The sequence below is a fragment of the Pipistrellus hanaki genome (assembly GCF_964339955.1).
Source record: "Pipistrellus hanaki genome assembly, chromosome: 13".
Classification (NCBI taxonomy): domain Eukaryota; kingdom Metazoa; phylum Chordata; class Mammalia; order Chiroptera; family Vespertilionidae; genus Pipistrellus; species Pipistrellus hanaki.
In genome coordinates, this window is record NC_140515.1 from 6,444,082 (window position 1) to 6,471,787 (window position 27,706).

Sequence of the window (27,706 nt, forward strand, 5' to 3'; positions counted from 1 at the left end):
TGGTGGGGGTACATGTTGCACCGGAGTTTGGTGGGGATATGCACTGCATCGTGCTTAGCTGCGCCTAATTCTATGTTCTCATGAGTACAAGGGGTACTCAGTGTTACGAAAATTATAGAAGGGGTACACATATGTCAAAAGTTTGGGCCTATTCAAAGAAAGGAAATCTTGGTGTCTAGTCCCAATGATTCAATTGTCAAGCCCTTGTTGTAAGTCAGGGTTAGTAAAATTTTCTGTGAAGGGCCATATCCTATATAATAAAGAGGTAATATGCAAATTAACCCTCATGCCCTCACAAGATGGCTGCCTACAAACAGGCTGGCAGGGTGTTAGTTATACTTGCATTTAACAAAATAGGTTTCAACATAAAAAAGTTAATGAGACAAAGATGAACATTTAAAAAAAATCTTTCTTGTTGAAACTATTACATAAGTTCCGCTTCCCCCCACATTGACTACTTCTAGCCTGCCTCTGCCCCCAACCTCAGGCCTTCACCACCCTATTGTCTGTACCTTCACCACCCTATTGTCTATGGATTTTGCATATATGCATATATTTTCATTGGTTGATCTCTTCCCACCCACACACCTCCCCTGCCTTCCATCTGAAGCTCAACAGTCTGTTCCATGCTTCTGTGTCTCTGGATCTATTTTAAAATATATATATTTTATTGATTTTTTACAGAGAGGAAGGGAGAGAGACAGAAAGCCAGAAACATCTATTAGAGAGAAACATTGACCAGCTGCCTCCTGCACACCCCCCACCAGGGATATGCCCACAACCAATGTACATGCCTTTGACTGGAATCGAACCTGGGACTTTCAGTCTGCAGACCGATGTTCTATCCACTGAGCCAAACCGGTTTCAGCTGGATCTATTTTTTATTCATCTTTTTATTTTGTTTATTAGATTCCACATGTGAGTGAGATCATGGGATCCTTATCTTTCTCTGACTTGCTCATTTCACTTAGCATAATACTCTCCAGGTCCCTCCATGCTGTTGCAAATGGTAAGAGTTCTTTCTCTTTACAGAAGCCAAGTATTCCACTGTGCAAATATACCACAGTTTTCTAATCCATTCATCTGCTGATGGGCACTTGGGCTGTTTCCAGATCTTCGCTATCTTGTGCTGCTATGAACATAGGGGTGCGTATAATCTTTTTTATTAGTTTTTTGGGTTCCTTAGGATTTTTCCTAGAAGTGGGATCACTGGGTCAAAAGGCAGTTCCATAATTAATTTTTTGAGGAAACTCCACACTGTTCTCCACAGTGGCTGCACCAGTCTGCATTCCCACCAGCAGTGTACTAGGGCTCCCTTTTCTCCACATCCTTGCCAGCACCTGTCATTTGTTGGGAGAGTAGAGAATAAGATGATAGCCATTTTGAAAGGTATAAGATGGTACCTCACTATTGCTTTGATTTGCATCTCTAAGATGATTAGTAACTCTGAGCATTTTTTCATATGGTCTCTTGGCCTTCTGTATGTCCACTTTGGAGAAGTTTCTATTTAGGTCCTTTGCCCAATTTTTAAATCGGATTGTCTTTCTTTGTTAAGTTGTATAAATTCCCTATATATTTTGGAAATTAACCCCTTATCAAATGTATCATTGGCAAATATGTTCTCCCATGTAGTGGGCTCCATTTTCATTTTATTGATATTTTTTTCTGTGCAGAAACTTTTTACTTTTTTATATAGTCCCATTTTTCCCCCTTAGTTTTCATTGTCCTAGTAGATGTATCTATAAACATATTACTAGAAAAAATGTCTGAGATTTTGCTGCCTATGGTTTTTTTCAGGATTTTTAGGGGTTCATATCTTACATTTAAGTATTTTATCCATTTTGAATGTTTGAGTTTACTCTTGTGTATAATATAAGTTGGTGGTCTAGTTTCATTTTTTGGCATGTATCTGTCCAATTTTCCCAATATCATTTATTGAAGCGACTGTCTTTGCTTCATTGTATTTTCTTGTCTCCTTTGTCCAATATTAATTGAATATAATGGCGATTTCTGGATTCTTTGTTCTGTTCCACTGATCTATATGCCTGTTCTTGTGCCAGTGCCAGGATGTTTTGATTACAGTGGCTTTATAATATAGCTTAATATCTGGCTTTGTGATTCTTTCAACTTTGTCCTTCTTTCTCAAAATTGCTGCGGCTATTCAGGGTCTTTTTTGGTCCCAATACAATTTTGGAGTATTTTCTCTAGGTCTGTGAAATATGCCATTGATATTTTAATAGGGATTGCATTGAATCTATAGATTGCTTTGGGTAGTATGGACATTTTAATGATGTTGATCCTACCAATCCATGAACACAGTCTATTCTTTTATTTCTCTCTTATCTACATCCTATATTTTCCTAAGTATGGACCTTTTACCTCCTTGGTTAAGTTTGTTTGTAAGTATCTTTTTTTTTTTTTTTTTTTTTTTTTTTTTTTTTTGCAGTGGTAAATGAAAATAATTGTTAGTTATAAAGATGCCATAGATTACTGGGTGTTAATTTTGTATTCTGCTACATTTCCAATCATTTATTAAATCTAATAGTGTTTTGATGGTGTCTTTAGGATTTTCTATTAATATGTACAATATCATATAATCGGTGAATAATGACAGTTTTACTTCCTCCTTTCCAATGTCAGTACCTTTATGTTTTCTTCTTGTCTGATGACTGTGTACTGGAAGTCCTATCCTATATAATAGAAGCCTGGTATGCAAATTGACCAAACAGCAGAACCACCAGCAGAACCACGGGTTGCTATGATGTGTGCTGACCACCAGGAAGCAGACACTCAATGCAGGAGCTTCCCGCAGCCCACAAGCCCCAGGCTGGCCAAGGCTGGTGCCAGTGGGGGCCCCCCATCACCCCACCAGTCATCCTACAGAGGTAGGCAACTGGCAGTAACAGTGGGGGGTGGGGACAGCTGGCAAGTGGGCTGGTGTTGGCTCCCACTTGCTCCATTGGTTACCTCCCGCAGAGGGAGGCTACTGGCAGCGGTGGCAGGGTCGGCAAGCAGGCAGCACCAGGTCGGCCAAAGAAGGTTCCCTGCCAGTCACCCCACAGATAGGTTCTGATTGTACTCAGGCCTAGGGATCCTACTCATGCACGAATTGCATGCATCAGACCTCTAGTCTATACTAATAAAAGGGTAATATGCTAATTAGAGTAGATAGACTAGATATTTTCTGGCCATCCCTTCCAGATATCTTTTGGACAAAGCCACAATGGGGGAAGTTGAGGCAGAGGTGGTAGGGGTAATCAGGCAGGCAGAGCAGTTAAGGGTGATCAGGCTGGCAGAGGAGAGTTGGTAGGGGTGATTAATTCAGCAGGGGAGAGCAGTTAGGGGCGATCAGGCCAGCAGAGGAGCAGTTATGGGCATTAGGCAGGCAGGCAGAGGCAGTTAGGGGCAATAAGATAGGCAGGCAGAGAGTTTAGGGGTGATCAGGCTAGTAGGGGAGCAGTTAGGGACATCAGGCAGCAGGCAAGCAGAGGTGGTTAGGGCAATCAGGAAGACAGGCAGAGGTGGTTAGGGACAATCAGGCAGGCAGGCAGAGGGGTTAGGGGCAATCAAGCAGGCAGGCAGAGTGGCTGGGGCAATCAGGCAGGCAGGCAGGCAGAGTGGTTAGGGGCAATCAGGCAGGCATGCAGAGTGGTTGGGGCCATCAGGCAGGCAGGCAGGTGAGTGGTTAGGAGTTATCAGTCCCAGATTGAGAGGAATTGGGCCTAAACCAGCAATCAGACATTCCCCAAGGGGTACTGGATTAGAGAGGATGCAGGTTAGACTGAGGAACTCCCTTCCTCCCATGCATGAATTTTGTGCACCAAGCCTCTAGTCCTAAATAATAAAATCCTAATATGCAAATCAGCTGAATGGAGGGATGATCTGTCGCTATGACATACACTGACCACCAGGGGGCAGACACTCAATACAGGAGCTGCCCCCTGGTTGTCAGTGCTCTCCCTCAGGAGGGATGCTGCTCAGCCAGAAGCAGTGACAGCACTAAAAATGCCTGACTGCTGGCGTAGGCCGGCTCCCTGTGGAGCCATCAGTCAGACATTCCCTGAGGGCTCCCAGACTGTAAGAGGGCACAGGCTGGGCTGAGGGACTCCCCTCTCCCTGCCCCCCGAGTACACAATTTTCATGCACCGGGCCTCTAGTATTGAATAAGTGGTGAAAGCAGATATCCCTAGTTGTAGAATTTCCACTCAGCCAGCTTTCCTGTGGTTCTGGACTCATAATTCTCAGGGGGAAAGTGGTATAGGAGGTGCAGGAAGAGACTGGACAAAAATTGTACTCTGCCTGCCTGCCTGCCTGCCTGCCTGATTGGACAGTGCAGGGGAGGTAAAGGCAGAGTGTGGGGTGGGAACCGGGTAGAGGGGAGCTATGGTGGGGAGGGGGAGAGGAGAAACTATTATAATAATCTGAACAATAAAGATTTATTAAATTAAAAGAAATAATGTCTTATAATTTCAATGTAAGTTTATTCCTTGGTATACAGTATATCTATTCCTTTTGTCTACCACAAATGGAATGTTTAAATGACATTTTATTTTTAGTATATATAACTACAATGGATTTTTGTACCCTGATTTTTGTATCCCACTACTTTATTTATTGTTTCTAAGAGTTTTTTAGTGGACCCTTTAGGGTTTTCTATATAAAGAATAATGTCATCTGCAAACTGACTATTTTACTTCTCTATTCCCAACTTGGATGGCTTTCCTCTCTTATCACTCTGGCTACTACTTCTGGTACTGGTGAATAACGTGGTGAGAGTGGACATTCTTTTCTTGTTCCTGACCTTAGAGAAAAAGTTTTCAGTTTTTCAGCATTAACTATAATATCAGCTGAGGGTTTGTCATACATGGACTTCATTGTATTCATGTACTTTCCTCCTAGACCTGTTTTTATATAGTGTTTTACTAATAAATGGATGACGTATTTTTTCAAGTGTTTTTTTTTTCTGTGTCTGCTCATATGATCATATGATTTTTGTTAATGTGGTGTATCACATTGATCATTTGACCTGTTGAACCATTTGTGTGCTCTTGGAATGAACCTTACTTGATTCTGATGGTTTGATCTTTTAAATGTATTGTTTTAATTTGCTAGTGTTTTTGCATCCATATTCATCAGAGATATTGATCTGTAGTTTTCATTTTAATTATCCATGCCAATTTTTGGTATCAGGGTAATGTTGGCCTCATAAAATGTGTTAGAAAGTATTGCCTTTTCTTCAATTTTTTGTGAGGGATAGGTATTAAACCTTTTTTAAGTTTTTGGTAGAACTCATTAGTAAAGCCACCTGGTTTTGGACTTCTACTTTTCAGCTTTTTATGACTCTTTTTTTCCTTCTCATTTGTAATTTTAACCAAGGCATTGCTAATTCACCAAGTTTTAATCATGTAAGTCAATTCATTTTTTGGGAAAGAAACACCATCAAGAATTCCCCTCCAGAATAAGACAATGATGTTTATTCTTCCAAACAACCAAATTCAAAGTCTATCAAAACAAAAACAGAAACAGCCCACACAGGAAAAAAAGTAAAAAAAAAAAAAAAATCGCATTCTAGGGCTCAGTGCATGTAGCAGCCTTTGCTATGCTAACTAATCATCCTTCAGCTGACTTTCAAAAACAACACCCTAGGTCATCAAAATATACATTTTCCATTTGCCTTTTTAAATTAAAAAGTAATTTAAAAAGAAACCTTGAAGGAATTCACAATCAATTGCCTGACTCGTTTTGATGGCAAGTACAGCATGTGAAGGCCAGGAAGGCTATGGTTAGCTTTCTTCCAAACAGTGCAAAATACCCACAATTCCAAGTATGAAGGGACACAGACGATCGCCTTTGAGAATTCCACAGGACAATACAGGTGTCCAAGCTGTTCTTCATAGAGTGACAGGGCTTCTGTCAAATTGGCACAGTTCCCCTATGTAGAACATTTCCCATCCTGCTTCACTACTTTCTTGGAGAGATCAAGAATCAATCTGAGAAACTCCCAGGTGGAGTCTTCTTCCCGAGATGGAGATGGAACAGCTGTCAAATCATTCATCACATAATCAGCGCAGTCCTCCAGGAGGGCCTGAGAGCAGTCCCTGTGAGAGGTCTAAGAGCCGCCTCGTGTTTTCCGATGGATTTCTTACATCCATCAATCACCGTTTGGTCAATCTCTAGCATAGTGACCATCCTTGGCTTCACATAAATGCCTTGGTCTCCGCCTCCCAGAACCAGTCTCATCCTCTTTGCCAGAGGGCGCCAGACTCACGTCCCAGGATGAAAGCATTTCCACTGCTGCGGGCCGAGTCCCACTGCTCTGAGCAGCGCACCCTGCTCCGCCCCGCGGGTGGTCCTCCCCGCGGCTCCAAGCAGCGCCTGCTGCGAGGTCCTGGCTCGGCCTTTCCTTCCTTCTTCCACTTCCTTCAAAGGCGGTCAGCTTGTCTGCCTTCTGGTGGCCGCCTCGCTCTGAAGGTCCAGCAGCCCCAACCCGTGTGGGTAAATCTCCGGTGGGCAAAGCTGCCGGGTTTGCTGTGCAGGTCGCTCAGTAACCATGGTCCTGTCAGGTGTGCACGGGCCGGCCATCCTGCTCCTGGACGGCACAGGCCATCCTGCTCCTGGACGGGACCGGCCATCCTGCTCCTGGACGGGACCGGCCATCCTGCTCCTGGATGGGACCGGCCATCCTGCTCCTGGACGGGACCGCGGGCTCCTGGACGGGACCGGCCATCCTGCTCCTGGACGGCACAGGCCATCCTGCTCCTGGACAGCACAGGCCATCCTGCTCCTGGACGGGACCGGCCATCCTGCTCCTGGACGGGACCGGCCATCCTGCTCCTGGATGGGACCGGCCATCCTGCTCCTGGACGGGACCGCGGGCTCCTGGACGGGACCGGCCATCCTGCTCCTGGACGGGACCGGCCATCCTGCTCCTGGACACGGACCGGCCATCCTGCTCCTGGACACGGACCGGCCATCCTGCTCCTGGACACGGACCGGCCATCCTGCTCCTGGACGGGACCGGCCATCCTGCTCCTGGACGGGACCGGCCATCCTGCTCCTGGACGGGACCGGCCATCCTGCTCCTGGACACGGACCGGCCATCCTGCTCCTGGACACGGACCGGCCATCCTGCTCCTGGACGGGACCGGCCATCCTGCTACTGGACACGGACCGGCCATCCTGCTCCTGGACACGGACCGGCCATCCTGCTCCTGGACGGGACCGGCCATCCTGCTCCTGGACACGGACCGGCCATCCTGCTCCTGGACGGGACTGGGGCTCAGGTGGCCGAGCGAGAAGCCAGGTGCCGCAGCCGCCGCCACAGGGAGGCCAGGCCCGGGGAGGCCCCGGGAGGCAGCTCCGCCAGCGGCTGGCCGGTTCTTAGGGCTTTCCATCCCCTACTGGGGATGTGCCCACAACCAAGGTACATGCCCTTGACCAGAATCCAACCCGGGACCCTTCAGTCCGCAGGCCGACGCTCTATCCACTGAGCCAAACCAGTTTTGGCGGCTTTCGATTTCTTTACTGTTCATTCTACTTAGATTTTTCAGTTTCTTATGGTTCAGTCTAGGAAAGTAACATATTTCTAAGGACTTGTCATTTTCTTCTGGGCTATCTAATTTGGTGGTTTACAGCATTTTATAATATTCTTTGTTGTTGTTAATTCTAGTCAGAGGATATTTTTCCATTGATTTTTAGGAGGCGTAGAAGGGAGGGGGAGAGACACAGAGAGAAACATCACTGTGAGAATCAATTGGTTGCCTCCCCCACACACCCTGACCAGGGCCAAGGTATCAAGCCTGCAGCCCAGGTGCTCTCCCTGGACGGAATATCCCCTCTGAGCGAGGGCTTCGGAGGACTTCTTATTTCTGGGGTTCTGTTATAACATTTTTTTTTTCATTTCTGATTTTGTTTATTTAAGTGTTTTCTCTTTTTATTAAGTCAAAGGTTTGTCAATTTTATTTCTTTTCAAAGGACCAGCTTTTTTGCATTATTTTTTCTATTGTCTATTTGTTCTATATTTTGTTTAATTCTTCTCATTTTTTAAAAACTTTCTTCTAATGATTTAGGGCTTCGTTTCTTATTTTTTCTAGTTTTTAATATATGAAATGTTAGATTATTTATTTGAAAAATCTCTTGTTTCTTTAGATAGGCCTGTAATAATAAAAACCTCCCCTTTAATACCACTTTTGCTAAATCCTCTAAATAGTGGTATGATGTATTATTAATTTAATTTGTCTCTATGCATCTTTCTATTACCTCTTTTATTTCTTCTTTGACCCAATCATTACTTAGTAGCATGTTGTTTAATCTCCACATATTTGTGTTTTTCCAGCTTTCTTTTTGTAGTTGATTTCCAATTTCAAAGCATTGTTGTTGGAGAATATGCTTGGTATGATTTCACTTTTTCTGAGGTTAGTCTGGTGTCCAATTTATGGTCTATCCTTGATAATCTTCTATGCACACTAGAGGAGAATGTATATTCTGTTTTCTTTGTTTTGTTTTTAGCAAAAAAAAAAAAGGTATAAATATATTAGTTATGCCAATTTTTTCCTACTGTGTCATTTAATGTCAGTATTTCTTTATTGACTTCCTATTAGAATGATCGATCCATTGCTGTAAATAGGGTATTTAGGTGCCCTAATAGAATTGTGTCTTTGTCAGTTTTTTCCTTTCTTTTAATAGTTTATATATTTTGGTGCTCTCTGGTTTGGTGCTAATGTGTTATATTTTCTTGATGTATTGTCCCCGTTGTCATTATAAAATGTCCATCTTTGTCTCTTGTTACCTTTTTTTATCTTACAACTAGAGGCCATGCACAGATAGGTGCACAGGTGGGGTCTCCTGGCCTGGCCGGCAATTGGGGCCAATTGGGGCTGTCTTGCCCAGTCTCAAGTGGGGACGAACAAGGCCAGTCAGCTGGGGGAATGGACTGCGGGAGGCTGGCCAGCTGTGGGAGGTTGGCTGGGGGAGCACACTGACTGCCAGGGGGCAGCTCCAGCATTGAGTGTCTGCCCCTTAATGGTCAGTGCACATCATAGATACCGGCCAATGGTCCAGTCGTCCAGCCATCTGGTCATAACAGTCTCTTAGGCTTTTATATAGACAATTTTGTCAGTTTTGAGTGGGTACGCCCTCTTTTATCTAGATGTACTATTATATTCCACTCCTTCACTTTGAGTCTATATTTGTCCTTAAAACTGAGATGTGTTTATAGTTGGGTTTTGTTTTTTCATCCAACCCACTATTCTGTATCCTTTGGTGAGTTTAGTCCATTTACATTTAGGATGATTAGTAATATATGAAAATTTTCTATAGCAATTAGTAAAGCACTTCTAATGATTTTTACAAGTATCTAAGCTAATGCTAAACCAATTTTATTTTTACTAGCTGGAAAAACTTAAGTATTATTTAATATTACAAATTTTCATACTTGAAATCTTAATATAAGAAAAAAAAGACACTTCCAAATTAACACAAACACATTTTTTAAAAATGTTTTTAATTAAAAAACGTAAAACCATAGATGTATTTATTTATTTATTTATTTATTTATTTATTTAAATAAATTTTTATTGTTCATATTATTACAAATGTTCCTTCCCCCCCACTCCCTCCATTGCTCTCCTCCACCAGGTTCCCAACCCACTCTCTGCCCTTTCCCCACCCCCCATTGTCCTCATCCATAGGTGCACAGTTTATATTCAGTCCATAGATGGTATTTAAAAAGACAAGATAATAATTAAATCATGATACTTATATTCCCTTTAGTTTGCTATAGTTCTCTTTCTTTAGAGTATTTTTTATGGTATTTTCCCAACAAAATTACTAAAAAAGTTTTCCAACATAAAAAAAAGCACTCAGAGTCTCCTTGAGAGCTGCAAACAATGGATGCACTTTTCAGTAACAACACAAACATGTAAAACTGAGGAAGCAGCAACTGCATCTGACCCTGACATGTTCATGCATCTCATGACACAAACACATCCTGAAGGCTTGAGAAAACAATCCAGGACAAATATCTGTTTGTCAGAGTAATCTCATCAGCTTTAACTTCCAGCAGTGCAATTGGGGAAATGCCATGACATAGGTTTCACTATAATTCAATTCACAGACCATAACAAAATGCTAGCTCCTTCTTAAAAAGCATGCTGGTGGTTTATGTGTGTGTGTGTGTGTGTGTGTATTTCATGCTTTTTAATTTTTAGAAAGTTATTATCATAAAAATTTGATCTAACGATTAAATTTAATCCTGCATTCACAGGGATCCTCAAAGTTTCTCACTCTGTCATTTGGATAATGCCAAGAAAAGCAAAATGAAAAAGAGGAAGATGAAAAAGTAGAGAAACAAGGAAGATTTCCTACCATTCTATTGAGTGTGAATATAATGATTTGCACTCCCCTGCAATTAAACATATATTGCTGAATTAGTCATGAAATCATGTTCACTTTGGTTTATCTAATACAACTAATTTATCTTTTTTTGTATAAGTCTCAGGCAATATTTATACATTTACTTAAATTTTGTGGCTATGAATAAGGTTTTTATGGCTATGAATAAGGTTTTTATGGTTGGGTTTTATGAAACCATAATAAGGTAAATATGCTCAAACTGCTATGAGTTTGTCTAAATAATAAATTCAGAGGTGGATAAGAGGGACATATATAATACTTTCAACAATAAAGATAAGAAAAATAATAAATTCAATAAAAGTCACAACAATTTTCAATGGAAGCACTGAAAATGTGATAGAAATCTCAAATACATACTGAAGTTTGGAACATTATACCCTAAATGCTAAATTGTCATTTTGGAAGTTGAAGAAAAACTTAAGTAGATTTTCTAGCCAATTAAATTTTTAAATATTGGAATTTTCAAAGTAAGTTGCACTTTTTGAGATTTATATTGGAAAAATACTCAGCAAGAAAAACATCATTAGCATTTATAGTTAATCAGCTAATGACCATGTCAATCTCAATCTCAATACTGTCATATTTTGCTCTCAGGAAGTGTTCTTTCATTCTGCAGTGGAACTCATAGTAATGTGCACTAAACAGGACTGTAAAGAAAATGAGCAAAGGAGAGGAGAGGACAAGTCTTATGTCTTTCCATACAGACATTCAATGTGGCACACTAGGCAACATTCCCTTTGGCAAACTTCAGACTATAGACTGAATGTTTAGGAGTTCACTGAATTAAAATTTGTAATTATCCAATTTCCAAGGCACCGATGTAGTAGTTTTCTGGGAATCATCAAAGGCAGAAAACATATTGCCTCATGGTAACATCACAATTATAGAAAATAACTGCAGGTAGCAGGGATTGGAAGAGCAAAATTTTCTCTAAATTCTCTACCAAACTACCTAAAATATCAGCATATAGCAAAAGGATTCCAAGGCAGAAAACCAAACCAAATTCTAAGGTTTTACATTTTCATAATGCATCATTCTAGAATGTTCTTGGAGTTCTATGACTGACCTTTGTTGGAAATCCTATTCTGCATGTTAAGACCAGAACCACAGCTGAAAGTTCTGGGTAAACTTCCTTCTCATAAAAGAAAAGGGATTGCTGTATTCAGAGTCTTTTTAGCAGATTATTTTGTAGGACTCACCAAAGGAAGAAAGGACTTCATTAGATATATGCTTCAACAACAATCAGAGTGACATTGTGGGTTTACTGGCCATGCTGAACAAACACAAAGAAAATGAGAATGGAAGTCAGGGAACCAAGTTCACATTCTGGCTCTTCCACTAAAACCATATTTGTGGATGTATAGGATGCATTTCCCCCTCCAAAGACAACCCCAAAATTGTCTCATACCCTTTAGATATAATGAATGATATCACCTTTAGTGGCAAAATGAGAAAACATAAAGTACAACACAGAGAGACAAGTTGCACATCATAATGGTAATTTCCTTAACAAAAATAATAAACCACAAGCCATCCAATGGAGCAAAGAGAAAATATGAGCTATACCTCTAACAATTTGGATTTAAATTTGTTAGTACCATAACGATGCCCCATACCAATATTGATCAATAGTTATATTTCTTTGTAGTGCTGAGATTTTCATAATATTTTTTAGGATAAGACTTCTTCTTTTGAAAAATATATTTTATCGATTTTTTTTTACAGAGAGAAAGGAAGAGGGTTAGAGAGTTAGAAACATCAATGAGAGAGAAACATTGATCAGCTGCCTCCTGTACAATCCATACTGGGAGTATGTCTGCAACCAAGGTACATGCCCTTGACCGGAATCTGGGACCTGTCAGTCCCCAGGCCACCACTCTATCAACTGAGCCAAACTGGTTAGGGCAGGATAAGACTTTTTCTGCTAATTATAAAACATATGATGTTCTACTGGATCCCCACATATAAGATACCATGTTATATTAACAAAATAATATTTTTAATTTTATACTTTCAAATTGTTGCTTAAATATAATGAAAAGCAGTTAATATTTTTGTTTAGAAGTATTTTTTTTAAACAGGATGTTACAATTTACTTTTTGCCCAGTAGAGATAATACAGGTCCCTACTAAGCTCACAGGGCTGTTGCATACATCAAGGAGATCATTTATGCAAGTTTTCTGAGATAAATAAAGCATAAGCACAACACTGTTATGTTGATGCCAGCTACATGAGTAACTAGGGATTAAGTCAGTTCTCCTTGGGGAATAGACTATAGAACTTCCTATACTAAGCTAAGCATGTATCTGGTTCCTTGACTAAAAGCTGGGTAACCCTAGAGAAGGGAGAAATGTTAGAAACCTTTCTAAGGCTGGTAGAAATTTAAATTTTCTTACCAATGAATCAACTGCACTATTTATGTTGTGCAGATTAAATTCAGTTGCCCAAAAGTTTAAAGAAAAGAGGAGGCTACACATACTGATGGTAAGAAATAAAATGCTCTTATCTGTGGGCAAACACAAAATTCTATCTCTTTGATAAACAAACCCCTCAGGTTTAAAACATTTAGCCAATTTTCTCTCAAAAGCTGTGGTTTCATAGACACTTCTTATGATTTAGTCTTACAGAAATTTCAGTAAGTTTTTTTTAGAAAAGCAACCCTAGATATGGTTTTTATCAACTTTTTAGTTTCTTACATAAAAATCTCAACATACGGGCCAGCTTTTACTCAGACTACCTGTTTTAGATATGTGATACAATGGGGAAGATAACCAACAAGTAAAGATAGAACTTGTGGTGAAAAAACTGGAAGGAACTACATTAAAATAGCAATTATTTTCACTGGCTGATAGAATTATGGCTAATCTAATCTTGATTTTGGTTCACTAAACTAAATTATCTACAAGTTTTTAAAATTTGTTTTATAACAAGCATGTATTACTCAGTTACAAAGGTGTAGAAAGACCAATTGCATAGAAAGAGTTGCAAGAATACAGAATAAATATATCACCTCAGCCCAGCTGGGGTGGTTTACTGGTTGAATGTCAACCCATAACCCAAGAGGTCACTGGTTCAATTCCAAGTTAGGGCACATGCCCAGGTTGTGGCTCCATCCCCAGTAGAGGCTGTGCAGGCGGCAGCCAATTGATGACTCTTATTATTGATGTTCCTATCTCTCCCTCCCTCTCCAAAATCAATAAAATATATATATATATATATATATATATATATATATATATATATATATATATATACACACACACACACACACATACACACACACATATATACACACACGCACAAACTCAAATGCTACTGATACTGTTTCAGACACTTAACAGGAATCGAAGGTTTAACAAAAGTTCCTTTTTCACAGCTAGCTCAACCTAAACAATGTTAGATGAGTAATAATATATTTTTAAAAACAACAAGAGAGATAAATAGCATTTTAGAAAAAAAATAAAGCCTATTTTTTCTTATAGAGGCAAATAATTTAGCAACATTTTACAAAGCTTTTAAAACTCAATTGTCACAGAGCACCATTAGATATTCACTCAGAAATGGCCCAGGCAGCTTAGAGATGACTTTTCCTCATGGGCGAGATGCCTGATTAACTGCAACAAGATGAAACATTCAGCGCATCTGGTTGGGGCCAACATGCAAGATGACATGCTTCTCATAAGCCCTTTTCATTGTTTTCTCAATTTGCTTCAGAAACACTTGTGGGATTCGTCCACATAAAGTGTGTACAGTTTCCAAAAACTTCAACTGAAGAGGGTAATACATGGATTGAAAGAGATTGTCTTGAAAGGGAAACTGAAAGAAAGAAAAATTTTATTTTAGTTACTAAAATGATATTTAAAATGCAAATAACTTTTATTAAGAAATGAAGCACGGAATTACTGTAAGCATGCAGGCACAGTCTGTATATACATGGTGACAAGGCCTCTGAGGACCCAGGGTCAAATCTTTACTCAATCCTGTGCAATTCCAAGCAATCATTAAGCCATTTGTGGCTTCAGTTTCTTTACCTTAAAAAAAAAAAAAAAAAAAAAAAGATGATGTACTTGGGTCCTCAAAGCTTTTAAAATTTTGTAAGACTCAAGTAGATACTTATTCTACTATAATAAAACAGGAAATTCTTAATAATTTTTGCCTTTATAGTCCAGAGTTTAGCAATTACTACTAACATTTATTAACAATGAACTTTATTTTAATAATTCATATACCAAATACTAGTTGGTGGTTATTTCCCTCTTATTATTAAGGTTTCAAAAAATTTCTCTTGTTTTACCATGGAATATATACATGAGTATTCTTTTTGAAAATAAAAATTTCAGGAGAAACCAAGATAGCAACATAAACACTTAAACTGCTGTCTTGCACAACAATTTCAAAACTAAAACTAAAAGACAAAACAAATATCATCCAGAACCACAGGAGAGCTGGCTGAGTGGAAATTCTACAACTAGAAGGAAAGAGGAAAGCACATAGAGACTCAGAGGAGCTGCAAAAGGCTGAGGTACAGAGACACACACGCAGGTGGCTGAGTGCTTGGCTCGCTTTCTCTAACGGGAAGGAGACAAAAGTTCCTAATTGCGCTGAACCACAGTTCCAGGCGAGTGCCTGGGGACCCAGGCTTATATGGGGGGATTCTGGACTGTGGGGCGGAAACTCAGGGGAGCTGCGAAAGTCATAGGTCTGAAGGTGGACACACACAAGTGCATGAAGAGAGAACTGCCAGCACAGAAGTTGTCCCAGTGTAGACACAGCTTATCCTCACAGCCAATTGTCCTGAAGGTCAATCCTTCCCAGTGATACCAACAACAATCAAGACTTAACTACATAGCCCACAAAGGGGTGCATCAAGAGTGTTACCTCAGGTAACTGGGGAGGCCAAGCCACGAAGACAAAGAAACAGGACACAAACGAAAGAAATGGAGGAAAATAAACAACTGGATATAGAGTTCAAAACCATGGTTATGAGGTTTTTCAAGAATTTCTTAGAAAAGGCTGATAAATTTAGTGAGACCCTCAAGGATATAAAAAAGGACCAAGTATAAATTAAACATACCCTGACTGAAATAAAAAAAAATATTATACAGAGACCCAACAGCAGACTAGAGAAACGCAAGAATCAAGTCAAAGATCTGAAATATAAAGAAGCAAAAAACCCTCAACTGAAAAAGAAAAAGAAAAAAAAAAAAAAAAGAATCCAAAAAGTTGAGGATAGTGTAAGAAGACTCTGAGACAACTTCAAGAGTACCAACATTAGAATTATGGGGGTGCCAGAAGAAGAGAGAGAGCAAGATATTGAAAACCTATTTGAAGAAATAATGACTGAAAACTTCCCCCACCTGGTGAAAGAAATAGACTTACAAGTACAGAAAGCACACAGAACCTCAAACAAGAGGAACCCAAAGAGGACCACACCAAGACACATCATAATTAAAATGCCAAGGGCAAAAGACAAAGAGAGAAACAGTTAGTTACCTACAAGGGAGTACTCATATGATTGTTAGCTCATTTCTCAACAGAAACTGTGCAGGCCAGACAGCAGTGGCAAGAAATAGTCAAAGTGATGAATAGCAAGAACCTACAACCAAGATTACTCTACCCAGCAAAGCTATCATTCAGAAATGAAGGTCAGATAAAGAGCTTTACAGATAAGAAAAAGCTAAAGGAGTTCATCAACACCAAACCAGTATTATATGAATTGCTGAAATGTATTCTTTAAGAAGAGAAAGAAAAAAAAGGGTAAAGATAAAAATTATGAACAACAAATTCTTATCTATCAACAAGTAAATCTAAAAATCAAGTGAATTAAAAATCTTATGAACAGGATAAACTGGTGAATATAATAGAATCAGGGGCATAGAAAGGGAATGGATTGACAATCCTCAGGGGAAAGGAGTGTGGAGGTGCGGAAAGAGACTGGACAAAAATCATTCACCTATGGATAAGGACAGTGTGGGGGGTAAGGGCAGAGGGTGGAGTGGGAACCAGGTGGAGGGGAGCTATGGGGGGGGGGGAAGGAGGAACAATTGTAATAATCTTAACAATAAAGATTTATTAAATTAAAATTTTTTTTCAGACCATTTAGTTATGAGCATGTGTCAAAGTTTTATTACAATATTGTTGAAAGTGAAAAGGCCTCTAATCACTCAAGTTAAAGATTTATTGTTGAGAAGGACATTTTATAACAGAGAGAGAGAGAGGGGAGGGGAGGGGAGGGGAGTGGAGGGGAGGGGAGGGGAACTAAATTTTTTTCAGACCATTTAGTTATGAGCATGTGTCAAAGTTTTATTACAATATTGTTGAAAGTGAAAAGGCCTCTAATCACTCAAGTTAAAGATTTATTGTTGAGAAGGACATTTTATAACAGAGAGAGAGAGAGGGGAGGGGAGGGGAGGGGAGGGGAGGGGAGGGGAGGAGAGGGGAGGGGAGGGGAGGGGAGGAGAGGGGAGGGGAGGGGAGGGGAGGAGAGGGGAGGGGAGGGGAGGGGAGGAGAGGGGAGGAGAGGAGAGGGGAGGAGAGGAGAGGAGAGGAACGATGGGAGGCTCTTGCCTGCCAGCAGAATGGGTGAGTGTCTGGTTCTGTATAACAAGCTTCAATCCCTTTAAAGTTAATCAGAAATATTACTTAATCATGTTTAGTAGAAATCATATTTCTTCCAAGAAGGAGGCTATGCATTATATGATACAAGATGGTTCTGTCCAAAACTATGTTTAGGACACTTTTTTACATAGAACAATTTAGACCATTGATGAATTCCTTTTCACCACTGTATCCTCAGTAACAGAAACAGAGTAGGTCAAAACTATGGAATCATCCTTGATTCCTTTCTTTCCCTTACATCCTTTAGCTAATCCATCAGCAAGTGCTATAACTCTGTCTTGATAACATATCACAAACATGCCCACTTCTTCCGATCTTCCTGCTATCACACAAATGCTTGCCAGCCCCATCTCTCACCTGAATGCTTCAATAATTCTCATTAAAGAGCCATTGTATTTCCACTCTTGCACCCTTTCCACCAAGTTACCAAGGAGAAATTTTTAAAGGATAGGTCAGCGCGTATCATTTCCATGCAGGGGCTTTTCACTCTAATTATAGTAAGAGTACAACTCCTCTCTTGCCCTGAAGGTTCCATGTGACCTAGAACTCTCCATGCTCATCTCCTCTCCTCTTGTTTCATCATTCTGCTCACTATGGCTACTTCCATGTCTTTTGGGAACAACAACTCATTCCTGTCTTGCTGACTTTCACCAAGTTAATCCTACTTAGCAGTATCTTTCCCCAGATTTCCCCATAGCTTCTTTCATCTGATCATGCCTCAGTCTTACATAAGCCACCCTAAGGATCCTAGCTCATCAATTTACCTCTTTACTTGTGTGACTCGGTCCTTCACCCTGCCCTGGTTCCCTTCTATAACCTCCCACTATCTGACACAATTGTTAAATGTTTATTGTTCATATGAGTATTATCTGGCTTCCTCTATCCAAAATATATGCTTCATGAGGACAGGGCTTTGTCAGTCTTGTTAGTTCTGACTTCCCTAGAGCCTCCTGCATAAAATAGGTTCTTCTTAGATGATTGTTGAAAGGGTTATTGAAAGAATGTGTACCTGATAGATGAATTTCCTTGGATCATGATGGGAGGAGATTATAATTCCTTTTTACACAAACACATAACACCAGATTAAGGTGTGTGTGTGTGTGAGAGAGAGAGAGGGGTGGGGGGAGAAGGCACAGGTATAGGAAAAATATTTTCAAAGACAAATGTTAAGGGAGAAAAATATAGTGAGAGAAAGAAAGGCAAGAAAAGAGAGCAATGAGAAAGTGTAAGCAATGTAGGGAAAGAGATAAGTGTGAACTGTTATAATCAAAACAATTTCTAATTATTGAGCACAGCCATATGTGAGGCATACTAGAAGTTTAAAGACCATCATTTGTTGAAATCTCCTAACACTGTTATGAAGTATGTAATATTATCTCCATTTCACAGATGAGAAAACTAAGGCCCAGCATGGAAATAGCACAGAGTTAATGAATAATATCCAGAAAGTGACCAAATTTGGACCTGAACCCAGGTCTGTTGATCCACAAAGACAAGCCCTGACCCTATTTATCTGTGATGCACATCACTATGGATAGTTGGGAAATACATATTTTATAATGTAATCTGCCTATATTTACTCATATTTCAAGATAGGTTTAGTGATATTCTGACTGAAAGGCTTGAAAGAAAAAGCCTTTTTTTTTTTTTGATCCACCAGAAAACAAGATAAATTATAACTATAGAATCAAACTTGATCAATTCTAAACCAGGGATGACAGATCACCAATGAAATCTGAGAATGGCTCTGACGTACCCATATCTGCTCAATACTTCTTTATATGCCAGGACCTCTCTTGTATTCCCGAATGGGCTTGCCCCTGGAGTCAGTGTTTGAATCACTAAGTACAAAACAAATTTCCTATGTATGCAAATCACCTGGCATTTGCAAACCAACAGGTCAGTGCCTATCATTTAGAAATATGGGAAATATAGGAAAAGAAGTATTAGACATGGGCATTCAAAACCTTCTCTGCACAGAAGATAATTCTAGGAAATTTAGAGCTTAAATTCTCTGGGAATCTCCTTAGTGAAATGTACATTTTCACATAGGAGAAATGTGTTATTATATTGCAGGATTCACCCTCTACCTCACTCCTGCCAAAGTCAGCACATGAATGTGGGGAAGATTCCTCAATCCTAACAGAAAAAATAAATAAATAAACTCAAATAAAGTCTACATGCTTTAAATTAAGGGGTCAACAAACTTTTCCTATAAAGTGCTAGATAGTAAGTACTTTAGACTTTGTGGACTATATGATTAGTCACTACTACTCATTTCTGCCATTGCAGCATGAAAGCAGCCACAGACAATACATAAATGAATAGTTGCCACTATGTCCCAATAAGACTTTATTTATGAATGCTGAAATTTGAATGTTATATAATTTTTTTCATGTCCTAAAATATTATTTTTATTTTTACTTAAAAGCCATTATTGGATAGCCACAGGGAACTGAGGAAAAAAAAATTGAAAGAGAGTAAAAACAAGCAAACAAACAAAAATTCCTAACTCCCATATCTTACAAACACTGGCAGCAAGGTGGATTAGGCCTAAATTTGGTAACCCCTATTATGTCTTGGAATTGCCAATAAAATTAAGGGAAGTATAGATGAAGTTAGTGAGAACTTCAACAAAGAGGCAGTAAATTTTTAAAAGACATAGACACCATAAAAGAAAATTAGTCAAAATGAAGAATGAAATAACTAAAATGAAAAATACACTAAGAAGAATCAATAACAAATTAGATAAAGCAGAGGATTGAATCTTCACTTTAAAACACAAAGTAGTGGAAAACACCAACTAAGAGCAACAAAAAGAAAAATATAATTTAAAAAAATGTGAATATTTTAAGGAATATTTGGGACAACATCAAGGGTAACAACATTTGCATCATAGGGGTATCAGAAGGAGAAAAAAGAGAAATAATAACTGAAACTTTCCTAACCTGGTGAAATAAATAAATATATAAGTCCAAACAGTGCAGAGAGTCCCAAACAAGATAAACACAAAGAGGACAACACTATGACACATCATAATTAAAATGCTAACATATAAAAACAAAGAGATAATCTTAAAAGCAGCAAGAGAAAAGTATTTAGTTACTTCCATAAGACTGTCAGCTGATTTCTCAACAGAAATTTTCCAAGCCAAAATGCACTGGTACAAAATATTTAAAGTGACCTATAATCAAGATTATTCTACCCAGGAAGAATAGTTGGTGTTTTCCACTATTTTGTGTACTTAGCAGCTCACAGTACATAAAAACAAATACAGTGGCATAGGTAAATACCTACACTTGCTGACTCTCACGATCACATCAAAATTACTAAAAGGTAGAACAACTACCATCCAGAACTGTGGGAAAGCTGGTTGTGTGGAAGTTCTACAATTAGAAAGGTGAAGAAAGTGCATTGATACTGGTAGGATGTGTGGAGACATGGAAAGTGCTGGCACCTGGATGTGCTGCTCTTTTTATTGGGAGGGAGAAAGAAGCTCCCACTTGCTCTGAACTCCAGTTCTGGGTGAGACTCTGGGGGACCCAGACACATATAGGGAGAAACTTGACTGTCTGGCCTCTGGACAGGAACGTGAGGGCAGCTTTCTCTCAGAGGTGCTCCAGCGATCACTGTTCCTATGTGGGGCACAGGAAGCAGAGACCTGGGGACCTCTCTGGTTAAGGGCTGATGGCAGTCATTACTGTTTGTTCCATACTGGTGATTCCCAGAGACCCTGCCCCACCCAGTTTACAATTGTACCCAAGATGTGCACATTGGCTTTTGCATATAAATGGCCTGCCCTTTCTCCACCTAAAACCTGTCAAGTTGGGTCAGAGAGCCCAAGAGAAATCCCAAGGCCCAGCAGTAGCAGCCTGCCCTGCTCCACAATGGGGCCTCGTCTGGGCACCTCCAAACTCCAAACAAACAGGAGGAATCTGAAGATCTCTCTGTAGCTCCTGCTGGGCAGCCCCAGACACTGGATGACTTTGCACGTCCTTGCAGATCCAAGAGTCAGTGTACCCAATGGTAATGTCAGACCATACCAGATTACAACTCCTCACATCCATAAGAGACACACTAAGGGGGCAAACTCAGTGAGCACCAAAGCCCCACTGAATCCAGTCCTACCCCATAAGGGTGTCTCCTGCACAACAGATCTTCCATGTAGACACAGATGGTCCTCATAGTCAATTGGCCTTGAAGTCAATTCCTCCCAGTGATACCAACAGCAATTAAGGCTTAACTACAACAAGATTGCACACAATCCACAAAGGGGTGCACTAAGAGTTTCTACCTCGGGTGACTGGGGAGGCTGACCTACTGGGCCCTGTAGAGCACCTACCACACAAGACCACTCTATCAACTCAAGGACACTTAGGAGCTACACAGTACATAAAAACAAATACAGGAAGCAGCGTAAATATGGAGACAAAGAAACAAGTCACAAATGAAAGAAATGGATGAAAGCAAAATGCTGGTCATAGAGTTTAAAACCACGGTTATAAGGTTTCTTAAGGATATTCTAGAAACCTTTGAGGAATTTAGTGAGACCCTCAAGGAGATGGAAAAGGACCAGTCATAAATTAAGCATACACTAACTGAAATAAAGAATAATATACAAAGATTCAACAGCAGACTAGAGGATCCCAAGAATAAAGTCAAAGATTTGAAATACAAAGAAACAAAAAACACCCAACTGAAAAAGCAAAAAGAAAAAATAATTCAAAAATATGAAAATAATGTAAGGAGCCTCTGGGACAACTTCAAGTGTACCAACATCAGAATTATGAGGGTGCCACAAGAAGAGAGAGAGGAATATATTGAAAACCTATTTGAAGAAATAATGACTGAAAACTTCCCCCACTTGGTGAAAGAAATAGTCTTACAAGTACAGAAAGCACACAGAACCTCAAACAAGAGGAATCCAAAGAGGACCACACCAAGACATATCATAATTAAAATGCCAAGGACAAAAGACAAAGATAGAATATTAAAAGCAGCAAGAGAAAAACAGTTAGTTACCTATAAGGGAGTACCCATATGATTGTCAGCTGATTTATCAACAGAAACTATGCAGGCCAGACAGCAGTGGCAAGAAATATTTAAAGCGATGAATAGCAAGAACCTACAACCAAGATTACTCTACCCAGCAAAGCTATCATTAAGAAATGAAGGTCATATAAAAAGCTTTACAGATAAGAAAAAGCTAAAGGAGTTCATCAACACCAAACCAGTATTATATGAATTGCTGAAATGTATTCTTTAAGAAGAGGAAGAAGAAGAAAAAGGTAAAGATAAAAAAAAATTTGAACAACAAAGTGACAACAAATATTTTTCTATCAACAAGTATATCTAAAAATAAGTGAATATAAAACCTGATGGCCCTAGCCAGTTTGGCTCAGTGGATAGAGCCTGCAGACTGAAGGATCCAGGTTTGATTCTGATAAAGAGCATGCACTTTGGCTGCAGGCACATCGCCAGTAGGGGATGTTCAGGAGGCGGCTGATCAATGTTTCTCTCTCATGGATGTTTCTAACTCTATATCCCTCTCCTTCCCTCTCTGTAGAAAATCAATTATATATATATATATATATATATATATATATATATATATATATATATACCCTGATGAACAGAAAAAACTGGTGAATGTAATAGAATCAAGGGCATGAAACAGGAGCAAACTGACAATTCTCAGGGGTAAGGGGTTGTGGGATTTCTGGAAGAGATTGGACAAAGAGCTTACACCTATGGGCAAGGTCAGGGTGGGGTAGGTAAAGGCCTGGAGTAGGGAGGGAATTGGATGGAGGGGAACTATGGGGGTAAAAAAGAGGAACATATATAATAATATGAACAATAAAAAAATTACTCTACCCATAATGGCTATCATTTAGAACTGAAGAAGACATAAAGAGCTTCCCCCAAAAAGAAAAAACTAAAGGAGTTTATCACCACTAAACACATATTACAAGAAATGGAAAGGTACTTCTTTAATATAAAAGAGTACAAATATGAATAATAAATAGCAAAAACCATATACCTACCAATAATCACCTTAAATATAAATGGATTAAATACTCTAATCAAAGACATGGGATAGATACATAAATAAGAAAAACAAGAACCAAAAGTATGCTGACTAAAAGAGAATAATTTCAGATAGAAACATACATACAAACAGGAAGTAAATGCATAAAAAGATACTTTGTGTAAATGAAAACAACAACAAAAAACTTGTCTAGCAATGATATCAGGCAAAATAGACTTAAAAAACTATGACACAAACAAGGAGATTTCATAATGATAAAGGGACCAATTAAACAAGAGACTATAACTCTAATAAATATTTATATACCTAACAAAGGAGAACCTAAATTTATAAAGCAAATATTGACAGATACATAGAGAAATAGCTAGAAATACAGTAGTTGTAAGGAACTTAACACAGAATTAATATCAAAGGATAGGTTATCCATACAGAAAGTACACACATTCTTTTCAAGCACACATGGACATTTTCCAGAATAGACCACATGATAAGCCACAAAACAAGTCTCAATAAATTTAAGAAGGTGGAAATCATATTAAGTATCATCTCCAACTACAATAGTATGAAACTACAAATTAATTACAAGAAAACATAAGAACACATGGAGATTAAATATCATGTTACTAAATAATGAATGGGTTAATAATGACATCAAGGAAGAAATCAAAGGAAACCTTTAGACAAATTAAAATGAAATCATAATGATTTTAAAAATCTATGGAAAACAGACAAAGCAGTTCTAAGAGGGAAATTCATAGCAATGCAGGCCCATTCCAAAAAAAAAAAAAAAAAAAAAACTTAAATAAGAATATAACCTCACACCTAAAGAGAACTTAAAAGAAGAAAGAAGGAAAAAATAAAAATAAGATGGGGAATAAACACAATAGTCTAAAAACACAATACAAAAGATTGATAAAACCAAGAGCTAGCTCTTTGAAAAGATAAATAAGATTAATAAACCTTTAAACAGATTAAAAAAAAAAAAACATGACCCAAATAAATAAAATAGAAATGAAAGAGGTGTAATAACAACTGACAACCCAGAACAGCAAAAGATTATAAAAAAATACTACAATAATTTGCCAACAAGTTGAACAATGTGGACAAAAATGCATAAGTTCATAGAAATGTACAATTTTTCAATACTTAATTTAAAAAACAACAGAAAAATTGAACAGACCAATAACTACTAACAAATTGAATTGGTAGTACAAAATTCCAGACAAACAAAAGTCCTGGACCAGATGGCATCACAGTTTACTTTTACTGAAAATTTTAAAGAGTTAAAGCTACCCTTCTCAACCTGTTTTTAAAAATTCAAGAGAACGTAAAGATACCAAGTTTATTTTATGAGGCAAGCTTTGCCTTAAATCCAAAATCAGACAAAGACATTACAAAGAAAAGGAAATTATAGGCCAATTTCCTGATAAACACAAATGAAAAAACCCTCAACAAGATATTAGGAAACCAAATCCAGCAATATATTAAAAAGATCACATACCATTATCAAGGGGGATTTATTACTAGGATGGAAAGATGTTTCCAGGTATGTAAAACAATTAAAGCAATTTACTACATAAACAAGATGAAAGATTTTAAAAAAATCATGTGAACATATCAATAGATGTAGGAAAAGCATTAGACAAAATCTAGCCTCCATTTATAATGAAAATTCTCAGAAAAGTAAAAATAAATGTAATGAATCTCAACATAATAAAGCCCATATATTACAAACCAATAGATAATATCATACTAACTGAGGAAAATCTAAAAGTATTTTCCTTGATATTAGGAACAAGACAAAAATGTCCACTTTCATTACTTTTATTCAACTTAGCACTGGATGTCCTAGCCAGAGCCATCAGAAAAGGCAAAGAAATAAGCCATCCATTAAAAATCAAAAATTAAAACTGTCATTATTTGCAGATGGCATGATTTTACACAGAAAGAGCTCTAAATATTTTCCCCAAAACTATTAGAATTGAGAAATTAATTTAGAAAAATAGCAGGATACCAAATAAAAATCCAGAAACCAGTTTGATATTCATACACTAATAATGAACTAACAGAAAGTGAAATTAAAAAGTAATTCTATTTACTATTGCATCAAAAGTATACCAAGGGGTCCCACAAGATGGACATTTTATCAAGTCTGGGACACATAGCAGTCTTATCCAATACAAGAAGAAAAAAACCCCACAAAGAAACAGAAAACATGGGGAAACAGAGAAACAGATCCCAGATAAAAGTGTAGGAGGAATCTCTGGAATGAGAAGTAAAGGAAATGGAGGCAAGCAATTTATCAGAAATAGAATATAAGTAATGATTTTTTAGAATGCTCAACAGCATGAAAAATGACATAGAAACCATTGAAAAATGACATAGAAACCATTGAAAACCACTTGGAAATGAAGAATGAGATGAAAAAAAGAATATACTGAAAGGAATTTAATAGTAGGTTAGTAGAAGCAGAGGATTGAATAAGAAAATTAGAAAATGAGAAAAAAACTCAATGGGAGCAACATAAAAAAAAACATACTTAAAATGCATGAGGACAGTTTAAGGGAACATTGGAACATGAAACAGAGCAACATAAGCATTAAAGGGGTACCAGAGGAAGAAGAAAGTGAGCAAAGGATAGAGAACCTGTTTGAAGAAATAATGACAGAAAATTTCCCTGGTATTAGGAAGAAAAAACACAAGACCAACAAGCTCCGAGACTCCAAAACAAGATGAACCTAAAATGACTGACACCAAAAAAACTTCTGGAAGATATCAAAAGACTGGCACATTATAATTAAACTAGAGTTTCGATGCACAAAGTTTTTTGCAAGAATGGGCCTTCTTTCCCCTCCCTGCCAGCACCACCTTCACTCTGGCCAGAGCCACCTTTCCACCTTCCCACGCTGCCCAGAGGCCCAGAGCTGCTGGGGCAGTGCAGAATGCCTGCTTTCTGCCCTGCCCCTGGCTGCTCAATACCTGTGTATGCAAATTAACCTGCCATCTCTGTTGGCTTAATTTGAATACTCACTCCTATTTGGCTGGTGGATGTCATGAAGCTATGATCAATTTGCATCTTACTCTTTTATTAGTGTAGACTGGCAAACACCAACAACAAAGTAAAAATCTTAAAGGCTGCTAGAGAGACAGAAAGTTACCTAAAAGGGATCTCCCATCAGACTATCAATTGATTTCTCAACAGAAACACATCAGGCCAGAATGAAATGGAATGAAATATACTAAGTCAGGCAAATCAAGGGTCTGAATCCAAGAATATTGTACCCAGCAAGGCTTTTATTCAAAATTAAAGGTGAAGTCAGGAGTTTCACAGACAAAAAAGGACTAAGGGAATTTATCACCACCAAACCAGCAATGCAAGAAATGCTAAAGGGACTGCTATCAAAAGAAGAAATAGGAAGGGAAGAAGGAACACAGGCAAAAAGAATAAAAATGGGAAAAGATGGCAACCGGCAACAAAGTAGGGAGGGAGAGTGTATGAGAGAATGAGGGAGCCATAGAGGAGTGTGTGGATGTGTATGGTGTGTGTGTGTGTATAAGGACAGTCAGATCTTGCAGGTCCTACAAGGGACTGCCAAAATAAGCACTTTTTTTTTTTTTTACATGTTTCTCTTTTATTTTTCCCCTCATTTTTAAAATTAAGGTATTATATGTGTACATACCTTACAAATCCCCCCTCCAACTCCCATACATGCCTTCCCTCCCCAGAGTTTTTTGTTCATTGGTTATGCTTATATGCATGCATACAAGTCCTTCGGTTGATCTCTTATCTCCCTCATAAATCCCTACCCTCCCCGCTATAATTTGACAGTCTGTTTCTTTACTATCTCTGTAGCTATCTTTTTGCTCATCAGTTTATAATGTTCCTTATTACCCCTAAATGAGTGAGATCATGTGGTGTTTCTCTTTCATTGACTGGCTTATTTCACTCAGCATGATGTTCTCCAATTCCATCCAGGTTGCTGTAAATGATAAGAATTCCTTCTTTTTTATGGCAGCATAGTTTTCCATTGTGTAGATGTACCATAGTTTTTGGTCCAATCATCTGCTGATAGGCATCTAGGCAGTTTCCAAATCCTAGCTATTGTAGATTGTGCTGCTATGAACATAGGGGTGCATATTTCCTTTCTGATTGGTGTTTCTGGTTTCTTAGGATATATTCCTAGGAGTGGGATTACTGGGTAAAATGGGAGTTCCATTTTCAGTTTTTTGAGGAAACTCCACACTGTTCTCCACAGTGGTTGCACCAGTCTACATTCCCACCAGCAGTGCACGAGGGTTCCTTTTTCTCCGCATCCTCGCCAGCACTTGCCATTTGCTGATTTGTTGATGTTGGCCACTCTGACAGGTGTGAGATGGTACTGCATTGTTGTTTTGATTTGCATCTCTCAAATAATTAGTGACTTTGAGCATGTTTTCATGTGCCTTTTGGCCTTTCTTCTGTCTTCTTTTGAAAAGATTCTATTTAGATCCATTGCCCATTTTTTAATTGGATCATTTATCTACCTTTTATTAAGTTGTATAAACTGTCTGTAGATATTGGAGATTAAACCTTTATCAGTGATATCATTTGCAAATATGTTCTCCCATACATTGGGTTTTCTTGTT

General features: G+C 38.6%; 1 protein-coding gene across 5 annotated transcripts in view; it reads right to left on the minus strand.

Annotated features, from left to right (window-relative positions):
* The window catches only part of GXYLT2 (glucoside xylosyltransferase 2), a 195,342-nt gene that overhangs the window by 30,622 nt on the left and 137,014 nt on the right, over positions 1 to 27,706 (minus strand). For 2 of the 5 annotated variants that reach the window (XM_084902082.1, XM_084902080.1), the window contains one exon: positions 13,837 to 14,229. The exons of 2 other annotated variants lie outside the window; for them this stretch is intronic. In XM_084902082.1, the coding sequence (XP_084758208.1) occupies positions 14,047 to 14,229 (183 nt within the window). In that variant the 3' untranslated portion in view covers positions 13,837 to 14,046. Of the gene's footprint in view, positions 1 to 13,836; positions 14,230 to 27,706 lie in introns of those variants that run through there. One more of the 5 variants, XM_084902084.1, reaches the window with a different exon arrangement.